Source organism: Papio anubis, chromosome 5 (assembly GCF_008728515.1).
Source record: "Papio anubis isolate 15944 chromosome 5, Panubis1.0, whole genome shotgun sequence".
Classification (NCBI taxonomy): domain Eukaryota; kingdom Metazoa; phylum Chordata; class Mammalia; order Primates; family Cercopithecidae; genus Papio; species Papio anubis.
In genome coordinates, this window is record NC_044980.1 from 49,517,744 (window position 1) to 49,531,596 (window position 13,853).

The following is a 13,853-nucleotide window of genomic DNA, read 5'->3' on the forward strand; positions in this document are numbered from 1 at the left end:
GTTCCCAACATATAAATATGATAAACACTCGGGATGGTGAATACCCTAAATACTGTGACTTGATCATTACACTTTCTACACATGTAGCAAAATATCACATGCACCCAACACTCAAGATGGTACCCTAAATTCCCTGACTTGATTGTTGCACTTTCTACTCATGTAGCAAAATATCACATGCACCCCATAAAAATGTACAAATACTATGTATCCATTAAAAAATTTTTAAAGCATACTGAGTCTGTTGCATTTATTCCCAAACCTGTTTGTGCAGTTATCTCTGTTATATAACTTAATTAAATATTACATACATCAGTAAGCTAGTAATGCAAGAGAATTGTTATTTCCATGAATATTAAGGTGAATGTTTTAGGGAAATCTGATAAAAGTGTTACTTTAAAAAAAAACAGCTGCTCTCAAATTAGGGGGAAGGGAGTCATGAAAATCTAGTAGTCCACACTCTGATTGTGGTGTAGTCAAGAAAGATGATGTGCACTCCTTCTGGCAGCCACACTACCTGACCAATGACCAGAACTGAGTATATGGTCTCTCTCTGCTTTGGAATTAACACATTGTACATCATCAGTCGTGATATATGCACCTCATCATTTTCAATGTCTAAATTATATTCAATTCTTGGCTATACTGTCTTTTTTTTAACCAATGCTGTATCAATGACCTTTTCAGATTATTTGCCAATAGCAATTTTTCAATACTATAAAAATGTTATAACATTTATTGTATATACATTTATGCACACTTTAACCAAGTATTTCCTTAGAATAAAATCATGGAAGTGGAATTTCTACACAAAAGAATGTACACTTTTTGGGCTGAGTGTAATGGCTCACACCTGTAATCCCAGCCCTTTGAAAAGCCAAGATGGGCAGATCACTGGAGGTCAGGAGTTCAAGACCAGCCTGGCCAACATGGCGAAACCCCATCTCTATAAAAATACAAAAACTAGCCAGGCATGGTGGCACGTGCCTGTATTCCCAGCTACTTGGGAGACTGAGATGTGAGAATGGCTTAAACCCGGGAGATGGAGGTTGCAGTGAGCCGAGATCGTGCCACCGCACTCCAGCCTGGTTAATGGAGTGAGACTGTCTCAAAAAAAAAAAAAAAAAGAATGTATACTTTTTAAAGCCTACATATGTATGTATATTTTAAAATATAGAGTGCGTAAACTAAAAATTTTTGATATTTTCATTTTTAAAAATTAAATGACTACACATGGGACGATGTTAATTAGTAGAGTTTTCACCACTATGCACAAGATTGTATCACTGAATTTATTTGGATCTAGGTGTTTCATCTGTAAAATAAAAGGTTCAGACTAGATTTCCTTGGGGCCTTCTTCAGGAGTCCAATAACAGACTACCATGCATGCCTATATTCTCTCAGGGGCTGGGAAGTGTATCAATGCATCTATTTTGTGAGTATTATGTCTCAAAAGTTGACTTAAGTGGAATTTTATAAACTAATTCAAGTAAGCAAATCAAACTATATCATCACTACATAAAGTCTCTATCTTCATTTTGACTGGTGGTCCTGACCTTGGAATGGTGTCTCTCTAACCATGGGAGTGGGGCTTTGGGGTGAAAAGAAAGAAACTCCTTTTGTAACTCTGTTTTCTCTTTAATTGCAAACTAAACCTTTGTCCTTCCCAGACAACCTTATGAAAAAGTGCTCACCTCCCACGCAGCATTCATACCCTTGTCTGCGTTTCACCCAATCTCCCCATGGACACAGCTCCACTGTGGTCACAAGGGCCTACCTAAGGACTCTGGTTCTGCCTTTTCTCTCCATGACGCAGGGCGCCATTCACTCTTCTTGAATGCTGTTTTTTTCTATGAGACTATATTACTTGATTACTTCCCAAGTCTCTGGTTCTTCTACTTCCATCCTCCTTTTGTGTTCTTCCTCTATTTGTCCCCACAAAGTTCCCACAGTTTAGCCGAAAGTTTCTCTGACTTCTCAGCAGCTTAAACACCAGGCATTCAAGACTAGCTGGGCAACATAATAAAACCCTGTCTCTACAAAAAAAAAAAAAAAATTTAATCAGCTGGGTGCGGTGGTCTGTGCCTGTAGTCCTAGCTACTCAGGAGGCTGAGGGGGAAGGATCAGTTGAGCTCAGGAGTTTGAAGTTAGTGTGAGCCATTATTGTGCTACTGTACTCCAGCCTGGGCAACAGAGCAAGACCCTGCCCCCTCCTCCAAAATAAGAGTTTTCAAAAAAATTAAGTGTACCAGCTAGTTACGATATATTGCAATGCATTCTTTCATAAGGTCAACAATGATTAGTTTTGATCATCCCTTAGTTTATCTCCTTTCTAAACAAATCTAGATTGTCTTGTAGCTCAAAGTATAAATCCCTAGACCAGCAGCATCTGCACCACCTGAGAACTTGTTAAAATGGAAAATGCTTGAACCCCACCTCAAACCTACTGAATCAGCAATACGTGTTTTAGCAGGGCTTTCAGGTGATTCTGATGCATGCTAAAGTTGGAGAACCACTACTCTATGTCAGGCACCCTTGTAATGCTAGGTCTCAGTTTAATGACTAGGATAACTGATGGGAAATCAGAAATAATCACTTTTCCCTCTAAATATCTGCCTGGTGTTGAATGACACCTATAGATCCTTTATGCCTAGGGAGACCAGGGTGAAAGAGGGAATAAAATGCAGGATGCAAGAACAGTCCTCCCAAATTGCCTTTCACAGGAAATGACAACCTGGTCTGACTATAAGAATTACCTTACCCTTTTTGCTACCACTGGTGATATCCCCAATGCCTGAGGGAGAAGCACTTCCTGTCTTTGTTGCTTTGAACAATTCTATTTGTCAGATTCACTAACTTGTGTAGGCCCTCAACATTTTCAATCACCTCACAACCCAACAGGAAGGATAAGTATCTGGGCAGTCAGGGATCTGGCAGGCGAAAGGGGAGGAAAGGCTGTCTTCTTGAGCAGCTGCTGCTCTGGTGAAGACACAGGGCCTGTTATATGCTTTACTCATTCCATTCCTTCACCCATCCATCCTTTATTCATTCACTCATCCATCCATTCCTTTATTTATTCATTCATCCATCCTTCCACCAATCATCCCTTCAGTCATCCAATCATGCAATACTCATCCATCCATCCCTCTTCCTATCCATCCTTCCTACCTTCATCTATATACCTATCCACCCATTCATTCATCCAAGCATCCATTCATTCCAGAAATATTTATTGTGACTCAGCTTAGTTTCTCTCCAATATCAAATGAGATTGGGCCCATTGATCTATGGAATTTTCTTGTTTCCCAAGTGTTTTCTGGAATGGTCCATTGAAGTGTGGGAAGAAAATTTCAAAACTTCTATTTATATCTCTTATCTCTTCATTTAAAAAATGTCTAGTTTGAGTGTATGTTTTATAATGAACACAATATATTAATACGATAGTGAGTATATAGTTTGAAATTACATGCTCAAAAAAATTTTGCACTCGCAAAATATGCAGTCAGAGGTGTACAGATCCAAAGATTTTGGAAACCACTTCTATGAAGATTAGTTGTAAGACTGCAGAGCACTTTGGGATAGACAGGTCCTAGCTTTTGGGGTGAAAACCAGGAAGAGCCCCCAGTACCATGAAGCTGGGCAGCTAGAAAATATGCCTGCCACTCAGAGCAAATGGGCCCACTTTCATCTGATTTTATTGCCCATGGTCACACAGGTGGTTACTGCAGAGCCCGAAACAGAGGCCAGTTCTGCTCCAGTCTAGCTCTTGTTCCACACTTCCTCAAAGAAGCATTTGGACTGTGGCCCGGGCTTCAAACCAAGAGGGCAGATCTTTAAATAACCTCACTCCCTGACAGAGTAGCCTCAAACTTTCTCGCACATAGGTGAAAGTAGAGATTTTCAGTTAATAAAAATGTAAATATCTGGCATTCATTGAACTTTGTGTCTCATTCACACCCAATTCCTACCATCTTACAAAATATATTAATTCGAGCCAACAGGATTTTTTCTTATATAGACTTTTTTTAGCATTTTTATCAATTCACCTAAAATGTTTTCATAATTTGCCCACAAGGCTGAATGAATGTATACTGTTCTTGAATACAATACTCAAGCTTCAAAGTTGTAAAATAATCTCTTCTTCCATAGGTACCGAAAGGTTTGTCTTTGGCTATGTTTTCTAAAAAGTAACCACCTTCAAAAATATTAGAAAATATATGAAAATAAAATGCTAGTATTAATTATGAGTGGGAGCATGAGTGAGAAACCTAAAATGATAAACGTAAAAATTGTTCAATGTTTTTAGAGCCGTAATCTTCAGTCAAACAGCTAACAACTGATTGAGATTTAATTATAAGGGGTTTCCTCACAGAACATGGAAGAGTGCAAAGGAGCACTCAGTAGCTGTTTAATGGCAAAGTTTCTACCATTGAAAATGTCAAAATCCAGGAAGAGAATCCAAAACAAAGAAGAAAAAATACTCTAAGTCTAGGACCTCAAGAGCCATCCAGGTAGCAAAATAGAAATGGTTATTTCAAGCCTTAGCTCTGCAGCTAACTAATGATGCCAACAGAAGTGTTTACCTTTTGTTGTTGTTTTGCAGAATGAGTTAATATATTGGGACCTACTTTTAGGAAGCTCTAAAAAATGAGTAGATCAAAAATGTGAGGCAGAGAAGCAAATATCCTGACCCCCAGTATCAATAGAAGAAGCTTATCCAGAGCAGAAAATTCTGTTGAAGAACTTGTCCTTTAATATGCATGAGAGTTCTTATTTATAGAATGAATTGTTAAAATAACTTAGCAATTTAACAAAATCACATATCAACACAGAGAAGCTGTATCTTGTTCTTTTTTATTGAACAATAATAAACTTGTCCTTTTAAAACAAAACCTAACAGCTCATGCAGCTTTACATTCAAAGGCCTTCCCATACACATTCACAATCTGTTGGCCAACTTCAAGAATAAAATACAGGTAAATACTGAAATCATTCTTAAATAAGTTCTTCACTTCAAATAAAATACTTCTGAAATATTTCCTAACAACATCTAGTACAATAGTCCTGTTTGTGCTAAGATTCTTTCAAATATACTCCTAATTCCACTTATCAACCAAGTTTAAAAGAAAAAAATATGAAAATAAACTATATTTTAAAGTTGACATGTTTTCTGCTGAAAATTGACTCTTCTTTTCCAAACCTCCTAAAAAGTTATTTTCTACTTTAAATTGAAAATTCACCTAAGTCACGGCACTTCTGTTTAAATAAAGACCCTCTGTTGCTCATTTTTTGACATTTTTGAAATCCAGAGTGACTCTATTTTTCTAGGTTTCTCTTACGCTTACTACGGTTATTATTACTATAATTACTGATAATAAATTTATCATGTCTCAGATGTTTGAAAATCTTATAGAGTCATAGCTTTATTCTAACCATTTTAAACAAATAATACTAGATTTCTTTCCTCAAGAGGATGATAAATATGGGTAGGGAGGATGACTTGCACTAACACATTTGTTTATAAAAATATATAAATATTTACCTTCATACACACACAAACCACCAGTGGGTAAAATACTTCTTAGGTTTATCTCTGACGTGGCATACGTTAAAGCCATTTATGGAAGTATATGTGTTTCCTCTGCCCCAGAACCATCCTTCAGATACAGGTAACCTGGGAGCTACATCCGTAGCCTTTTGAAATTGCCCTCAATTCAAAGCTGTTTGTTACTCAAATTTTCATAAGCTTCAAACACTTTACTTCCTTCAGGGGTTTTCTGGTTGTTTTATTTTGACTTTTCCCAAAGTGGAAAAAAAAAAAAAAAAGTACAATTAAATTCTACAGAAGCTACCTACCAAGAAAGGGCTAAATATTATACTTCCCACTCCCACCCCCTCCCCACCTTCTCCTGCTCTTAACTCTTCATTCCCTATCCCAACACTAATGTACATCAAAGTCAAAGAACTAATGGGCTCACTGTGGTCTTCAGCTTTGCCTAGCTTCCTCTTTGGTTGACCTGTCTCCATGTAAAATTACCTAAATTGCATTTTTAGTTCTTCAGTTTACTATACATGCACATTTAACAAATCTATATGCATTCAAAAATTTAACAAATACATACAAGTGTTCAGTCATAGGGATGTTACGGATTGTAAGTAGCCTACTTTTTGTTTTCTGGATCCACCATGCATCACATTTGGTCTTCAGAAATTACATGTCCTTATGCTATAATCTAGAAAGTTCCTAAAATGTTGGCTGTGTGTTGAACAATCACGAAAATAGAGCCTTCTCTCAGAAATCGCAGCCGGGATCAGCGTGGATTTAACCATTTCCTCATTATGGGAGACCTGGCAACGTTCTCTTTCACAGCTTCTTCTCTCACAACATTGCCGTCTCCAGATGTCATGTCATGCTCTGAAAGTAGACAGAATACAAATCATGTTCAAACGTCTACAGCTCAAAGACAGCACAGTTTTGCTTTATTTTGTTTTACATGGAATTTACAATGAAATCTTTAATCAATTTAAGATTCCATGCTAACTGTATTCACTGCTCTGTATCAGTGAGCACCTCTATATACAATAGCACCCCTTGAATTACTTCTCTTTGTATACCTATCATCACCTGACATTATCTTCTACATGCATTTGTCTCTTTTTCCCCTGTATTATCTCACTCCACCACTAGAATTCCAGTTTCACAAAGGTAGGGACTTCATTTTGCTCACTGCTATATCTCCAGCACTTAGGACAGTGCTTGCCACACAGTAGGCACTTAATAAATACTTATGGAATAGGCAAATGTTGTACAAACAGGTCTCAAGTTAGATTCTTACACTAACTGGTATGAAAGACAGATTAACTTTTGCTGCATCTGGAAGGCAAAAGGCAGACCAATGGGTAGAACTTTCATAAAGACACTTCTCACCCTACATATGAAAAAAGTTTATAATATTTGAAATTTGCTAAAATGAAATTTTCTACTTCTAGGAGTAGTGAGGTGTGCTTGCTTTGGCAGTGCACGTTCTGATATGGAACACTTTAAGAAGATTAGCGTGGCCCAGCAGACGACTGTATGTAAGTCCATGAAACATTCCAGATCTTGCTCCCCCAAGACACTCCTGCACAAAAAGTTACTTGTGAATTCCCAACTTGGGAAGCTCACTGCCAAAAAAAAAAAAACGCCAAGTGGAACACTGGGAACAGGAAGCACATTTGACAAGAGTGCTGTAGCCAGCAGGTGGAAAGGTGGAGAAGACAAGCTCGTGCTCTGGGGGTCCTAGTGCTGGTGAAGCTTGCAGCCATTTAGCCTGCTCTCAAAGGCTGGGCCCAAACAGGTTTGTGCAGAGGTGATGTGAGGCCTGTGTCAGAAGTGAAGCCCAAGCCTTGTCCTGTAAACTCCAGCGCATGAACCTGGAAGTCTCATGTAGTCTCAAAGACACATGTAGACTACAGAGGCCCCTAGACTACAAAGGACCTCTCCAAGAGGTCCTTAGGGTATTCTGCTCTCCATCCTGGACCCGACTGAGGTTTACCAAGATCATACTAATAATCATCTTTTGCTGGTTGCACCTTTAGCTAATGAAAGGAAATGCCCTAGGTCAGAAAAGAGAGAAAACTGACTGCTTTTTTCAAATATTTCTGATAAGAATCTCAGTGCCTAATTTTGATGTGGAAATATTTTTTTAATATTTTTGTAAAATTTTTTGTAATTTTGATGTGGAAATATTTTTGTAATTTTGATGTGGAAATATTTTGTAAGTATAATGTAAGTATTGTTATGGGCATCACCATACTTAAAACTAATAATTCACTTAAAAACATAACATTTCCCCTTCATTGTAACATGTTTAGTTGATCCGTACATAAGAAGGAGGTAAAATTAGAAAACAAGTACCTTTGCCAAATAGTTTATATTTTATTAATTTGAAGTGCAAAAGACCAAAAACAGAAACTAAATAATAATGGACTTGAATTGTTATTATAGTTGTGGTGGGGAAAAAAAAGTTTATAGTGTGTTGATACTAGCAGTCTCTGTGACTACATGTTGGGCTTATTATTTATTTGTTTATTTTTTTATAATTTAAAATATAGTTTTTAATTGACAATAATTGTATATATTTGGGATACAATATGATTGATATATATTTCCACTGTGGAATGATGAAATCAAACTAAGTAGCATAACCATCACCTCACATACTTATTTTTTTGTAATGGTAACATTTAAAATTTATTCTTTTATCAATTTTGAAATATACAATAATTATTCATTTCAGTCACCATTCTGTGCAATGGAGGCCTAAACTTTAGTGATGCATGTTGCTTTAAATGAGCTACTTTCAGTTTAATGGAACTCTCCTGTACTAGCCATCTATTCAACAAAATAAACAAATATGTACATAGCACCATCTCATAGGTTGTGCATTTCTCACATTCTAACACCTGTATAAGAAATACACATGGACTAACAAGCTCCACACAAATATTACTACAGTTTCATTCATTTCCAAAATTTCAATCACAGATACTATTTCTTATCCTCTCCAAAATCCATAAAAACACACACTTGGAATTATTCCATTTAAATGCTTTCATTTGGTTAAAAAAAACAAATGTTCTATATTTTCTATCTTGGCTCTTAAAGCTTATCCAATAAATTCCTCACAGTACTTTTTCTATGTGAAGTTAGGAGATGAATAGTTTTGTCTAGTAAATATATAAAACAGATCACTGAAGAATTTAAAGAACTTTGTATAATATCTCAGTTGGTTATTTTTTATTACAGATTTTTGGTAATTAATCATATTTATCCTCCTATAAATCATATTTAAACTAGGTAAACTTTATGATAAATTATATATAAACCTCAAAATTATTGATGGGCTCTTTTTAGAAAACAGCAACAGCAACCAAACTCAGCTACCACCCACCGTTCCCCTGAGTAAAGCAAAGGAAATAAAATCATTCCAATCCACATCTTATTCTACTCACAGATATTTTCTAAGTTATTCACACTGAAATGAGGCTATTGTTCCAATGCTTATAGCAGAATCAGTGCTTACCTGTGAGAGAAAAAAATCTGTTGGAAGACTTGGTTACTGAATATTGGAAAAAGGGGAATTTCAGGCATTTTCCCGTCCCCCTGTCACAGATGCCCGACTGGCAGTTGCAGGTCTCTCTGCAGTCCATCCCGAAGGTGCCGTAGGGACAGTCTGGGGACAAACGAAAATTGGAGAGGGCGCTGCTTGTTGTAAATACGTCTCCATCCTAACAGCCCTGTGTGCATAGCCTTACAATTTGAACCAACCTCATGAAACTTGAATGTAAAATAAAATCCAATTCTCCAAACCCAGGATTTGAAAGTTGAAACTTTGAGTCATAAATATGAAATCACACATTAAGACCAGATAATGGATGCCTCAGGCTTAGTGGCTTAGCGTCATGATGTAAAGTTAAGTTGAAGACAGCTATACACAGCCAGTCTCCTTGGACCAGTCTTCATTCCAGTGATGTTCTGCTTAGATACCAATAAATTCTCACAGATGACCTCTGAAACAGCTCAGCGAAGGTGGGAAATTAAACAGACATATATGCATCAGCTCCTCAAGGAGTTTTAAAAATGTGATGCTATCTTTGAATCTACTGTATTCACAGATAATTTACTATTTTAAGTGAATAGGAAAGGTCTTCAAACTAACCAGTGAGAGCTATCATCCTAGCTCACCATTAAGCAATCAATCCTCCATCTGCTCCAACCCTCATCAAGTTCCTTATTTGTCGAAACGGCATGTCATACAACTTGCCTGACTCCCTCAGTAGTTAAGAGTGCTCACTAGTAAAATCTTCTGCAAGGCTAACATGCAAGATGCTAAATGAGCAAGAAAGCTCGGGGCTTATACACCCTGAAGGTTTGTACACCTACCAAGAACTAGAAGCTTTTAGAGCTCCAGTGCTCACACTTATGCCAAAACATCCTACATTGAAATAAAGAGGGCAAAGTCATTTATTTAAAATGCATAAAATTATTTAAAATGCTGTTTTTAGAATAAACAGCATCTCAGTAGACTAACCAACCTTTAAAAGCCAGTAGACTAGATATAGAATATTCTCTTGTTGTGAAAATACCTTGTAAATGTACAATCACAGGTGGGTAAAGAACAAATTGTAAGCCATCTGAGTCTCTAGCAGTCAGTACTCCACTGACCAAGTAGATCATCAATGAGATATCTTTTTTTAAAGAGATCTAAGAGTGCTCTTTTCAATATGGTTCAGATCACAGAGGAACCTGGTTTTGAACACTGTTCTCTTTGCCGGGAAGAAGAGATCTTAAAAAGGGATCCTGAAAAGGCCTCTTCCAGAAAAGCACACAGGATTGGGATTTGACTGTGCCTGCAGTGATACTGAAAACTAAAACTGTAGCCAAATTCCCAGAGATACTTTTAATGTATCCCCTGATATACTGAACAGTGCTGGGCAGATAGTAAGTGTTCATTAAATATGTGTTGGCTGCTGATTGTTAATCCAGGCAAGATGTTCACAGACATCTGAATATTTAGAAGACATTTGGATATGCAGCTGAAGTTTACAGTTTTCATGTGGATGTTCTTTTAAAAAGCTGAAGAAGGGAGATGGTGGCAAAATGTATTATCTCCATCTCGAGTTATTAAGGCTCACAAAGTCTCCTATTTCCAGCAGAGAGAAAAATGTTTAAAACTAGATTCATCAGCAACCTGAAGAAAGCCAAAAAGAGCGATCTTAAATATCTTTTTAGTATCTTGATCATTCAGTAGAATACTACAGTGCTAAAGACTCCAGATGCCAACAGCTTGTTTCTTTGCCCATATGTAATGTACATTTACCATCACATGTACAAAGGCATATTATGCCAAGAGAAAAAGCAATCCACTGCATATATGTGCTATATCATAAGTATGATTGTGTTAACCACTTCCTCCCTAATTTCCTTATGTGAAGTACTGTTTTCTTAGTCAATAAGCCCCATAATTTACAAAATATATGGATCCTATTCAGTTGAAAGAAACATGCATATGTGTTCACCAAACAAAATATTTCCTCAATATTCTATTTCTGATTGTATATAAACAAAAATAAACTGAGCAAAAAATAAAACTCTCCTAATACTTTAAGAATTTTTTTTTTAAATTTTGTATGTCTTGCAAACTAAAAGATGATTAATTTACACATTATATGTCTAAGAAGTAGGAGAATTAATGAAATCAGCACAATACTGGATAAATATCATTCATAAAAATGTATTAAATACATAAAACATAATAATTATTTAGAAATTTCTCAGTCCTTTTTATAATTTTGAAAGCTTCCTTGTATTATACAGCTGATGGATGGGGTTATAGCATGTGTTGCTTCTTAATAATAGCTCTTCATAATAAGATCATGAGATATCTATAGGTAGAGTATTTTTAAATCATCATTCTTTTTATTCTAAACATTTTTAAAATGTTAAATATTTTAAACTACAGTTACTATGTTTCAAATAATTTCTATAAATACTTAACTACATTATTTAGCTAAAATTTCAACCTGACGAAGTTTTTCTTTAAGTGTACTAGTGGTCAACCTCATTCTTCACAGACTTCCAGTTTTTATTTTTCTTTATTGTTATTTTTCCTTGTCTTAACACCATCTGCTATTTTTCCAGATGACCAAAACCTTTATAAAGTCAGATGAGGTTTGTTTTATGCTTCAGGGGACCCTCTTTGAAGAATGAGTTATTTTGTTAGATGACTTAAGCTCACTCTATTCCACAAAGTGCATTTGTGTTTATCAGAAATATTTGATCTTGAGAGTGGCGCTCCATCCTGTGGACCCTTTCAAGATCAAAGAATCACTAAATCTGGGGGCTAGAAGCCATTCCAAGAGGTTATCTAGTGCAGACCTTTGTAATCGCTGCCTCGCAGAGGAGAGACCACCTAAGCCATCCTTAACAGATTACCTGTCAAGTTTCTAAAGTTTTCCAGAAAAGGAGCCAACGAAATCTTCCATTGCAACTTTCTTTTTGCGATCTCCTAAGGCAATGAGTAAAATGCCACATTTCTTTCTGTGCCTTCCTGCACACTGGTTTCAGTTGCTACTTGCAGCTATCCTTCTGTCTCTACCCTTGACAATACCTGCGTAGTGCCTTGTCAAGAATCCACCTGCCTTTTCCCTCTTACTCTTGAGGAGCAAAGCCACCTCACTTCCCAAGCTGGCTAAAAGCTCTCAGCGTGCCCCAGGAGGGGAGAGGTAAGGGATCACTCTTTACCTTTGCAGATACCAAACTCTTCACCAAAAGGATCCTCCCCATTAGAAGGCTGACACCTCAGCCCCGGGCCACACTTCATGCCATCCATGCCTGAGACTGTGCGGTAGCAAGTTTCTCCCCGCCCTGCAGCGCACACCCGGCAGCAGCCACAGTCGTCGAGCACTGTCCTCCTGCAGCGCGGGCTGCTTTTGCACTCACTGCTGTCACAGTGTTGAGGGCAATCCACCGCATAATTATTGCTCCAGGCGGCCACCAGGTGTGCAGGCACAAGGAGCGTCGTCAGCAGCAAGATGCTCTTCATATTTCCAAGCTGCCTCCGGCTGGGCTCCCCTGTCATGGTCTTTGCTGGTGGGAAGCAGCCGTCCAAACTGGTAGCTGAGCTTCTGCCTACACGTTTATGAGTTTTATACACTGGGTTGCCCGCATGCTTTCCCCGTCATCAATTTCCTTAACCCAGCAGCAGCGCTGTCCTCCTGCCAGGCTCTCTTGTTTTAGTTTATGGAATCCAGGATGAAGGCTGGATTAACACGCTGCTGCCATCCAGGAATTGAAAAGCCCAAGCTGATGTCATCTGTTATGTTTAGATGGTTGTTTTGCATGAGGACTGAAAAACTCACTCACATCCGTCTCAAGGGCCCAAGGACGTCTGTGAAGGAGGGATAAAGAAGGTCGCACACCCTCCTTCAGGACGGGAATTGTTCTGACCCTGGCATATCACTTGAGGTGTAGCTTTGTCTCACAGCCTCTGTAGTCAGGAGGAAAATGATATCAACATGAATCATCAGGACCGAAGAAGCTTCTTCAAAAAAAATAATAAACATTTGGTATTTCCCCTCAATAAATAGCCATGAGATCATTTGAAAGAAGAAAGGGTTATATTGTGTCTTTTCAATACTTAGAAGAAAGAAAATATTTTGATAGAGATATTTTTTAAGACCCTCTCTTCCTTCCTCTCACCCGTCTCCTCAAATGTTATTTCTAAAGCAATTCATGTCACATATATCTAAGTCTATTGTAGATGTAGCTGTGCTTCCAGTAAAATGTGGAACTGCCTCTGAGAATTTCTTTTAAAATCAATACAAAAAGCCACAAGAGAGGTAAGATTCTTTCGGCACTGCTTCTGGGTTACTAAATTCTGGAAAAACTTATCAGTTGGACTTTTCTGGTCCAAAACTTCCTCAGGGGAAGGCTCATCCTTCACTAAGTCTGCTTGTCCAATGATTGAGTCCACCCAGAGCTCTTCCCCTCACCTCCTGGCATCTATCATAGCCCTCGCTAAAAACTGCCAAGCATGGCAGCCAGCCCAAGGCAACAAGTGGCTCAGCAGGAAAATCAGAACACAGCCCCCAAGAGGCAAGTCACAGGGAAGGGAAACATTACCCCTCAGGAAACAAGGTCTGCATGCTACAGAGGGTCACCGTGCCTAGGTCCCTCTGGGAAAACTGAGTAGCCCTCTTAAAATATCAACTGTGCCAGGGCCTTATTAAGCAAGGTTAAAGAGGAGAGAGAGGAGTTCTTACACCAACCACATGCCGAATTCCATGCCCCCCCTCACTTGTCAAAAGAG

The 13,853-nt window shown here is 37.9% G+C and overlaps 1 protein-coding gene across 1 annotated transcript; it reads right to left on the minus strand.

The window, feature by feature from the left end:
* Positions 1-4,835: 4,835 nt before the first annotated feature.
* ESM1 (endothelial cell specific molecule 1) lies at positions 4,836-13,034 on the minus strand. The gene is made up of 3 exons (XM_003899669.5): positions 12,287-13,034; positions 9,066-9,215; positions 4,836-6,415 (listed from the first exon to the last, which is right to left on the minus strand). The coding sequence occupies exons 1-3, from the start codon at positions 12,621-12,623 to the stop codon at positions 6,312-6,314; spliced, it is 591 nt and encodes a 196-aa protein (XP_003899718.1). The 5' UTR covers positions 12,624-13,034; the 3' UTR covers positions 4,836-6,311.
* Positions 13,035-13,853: the final 819 nt, after the last annotated feature.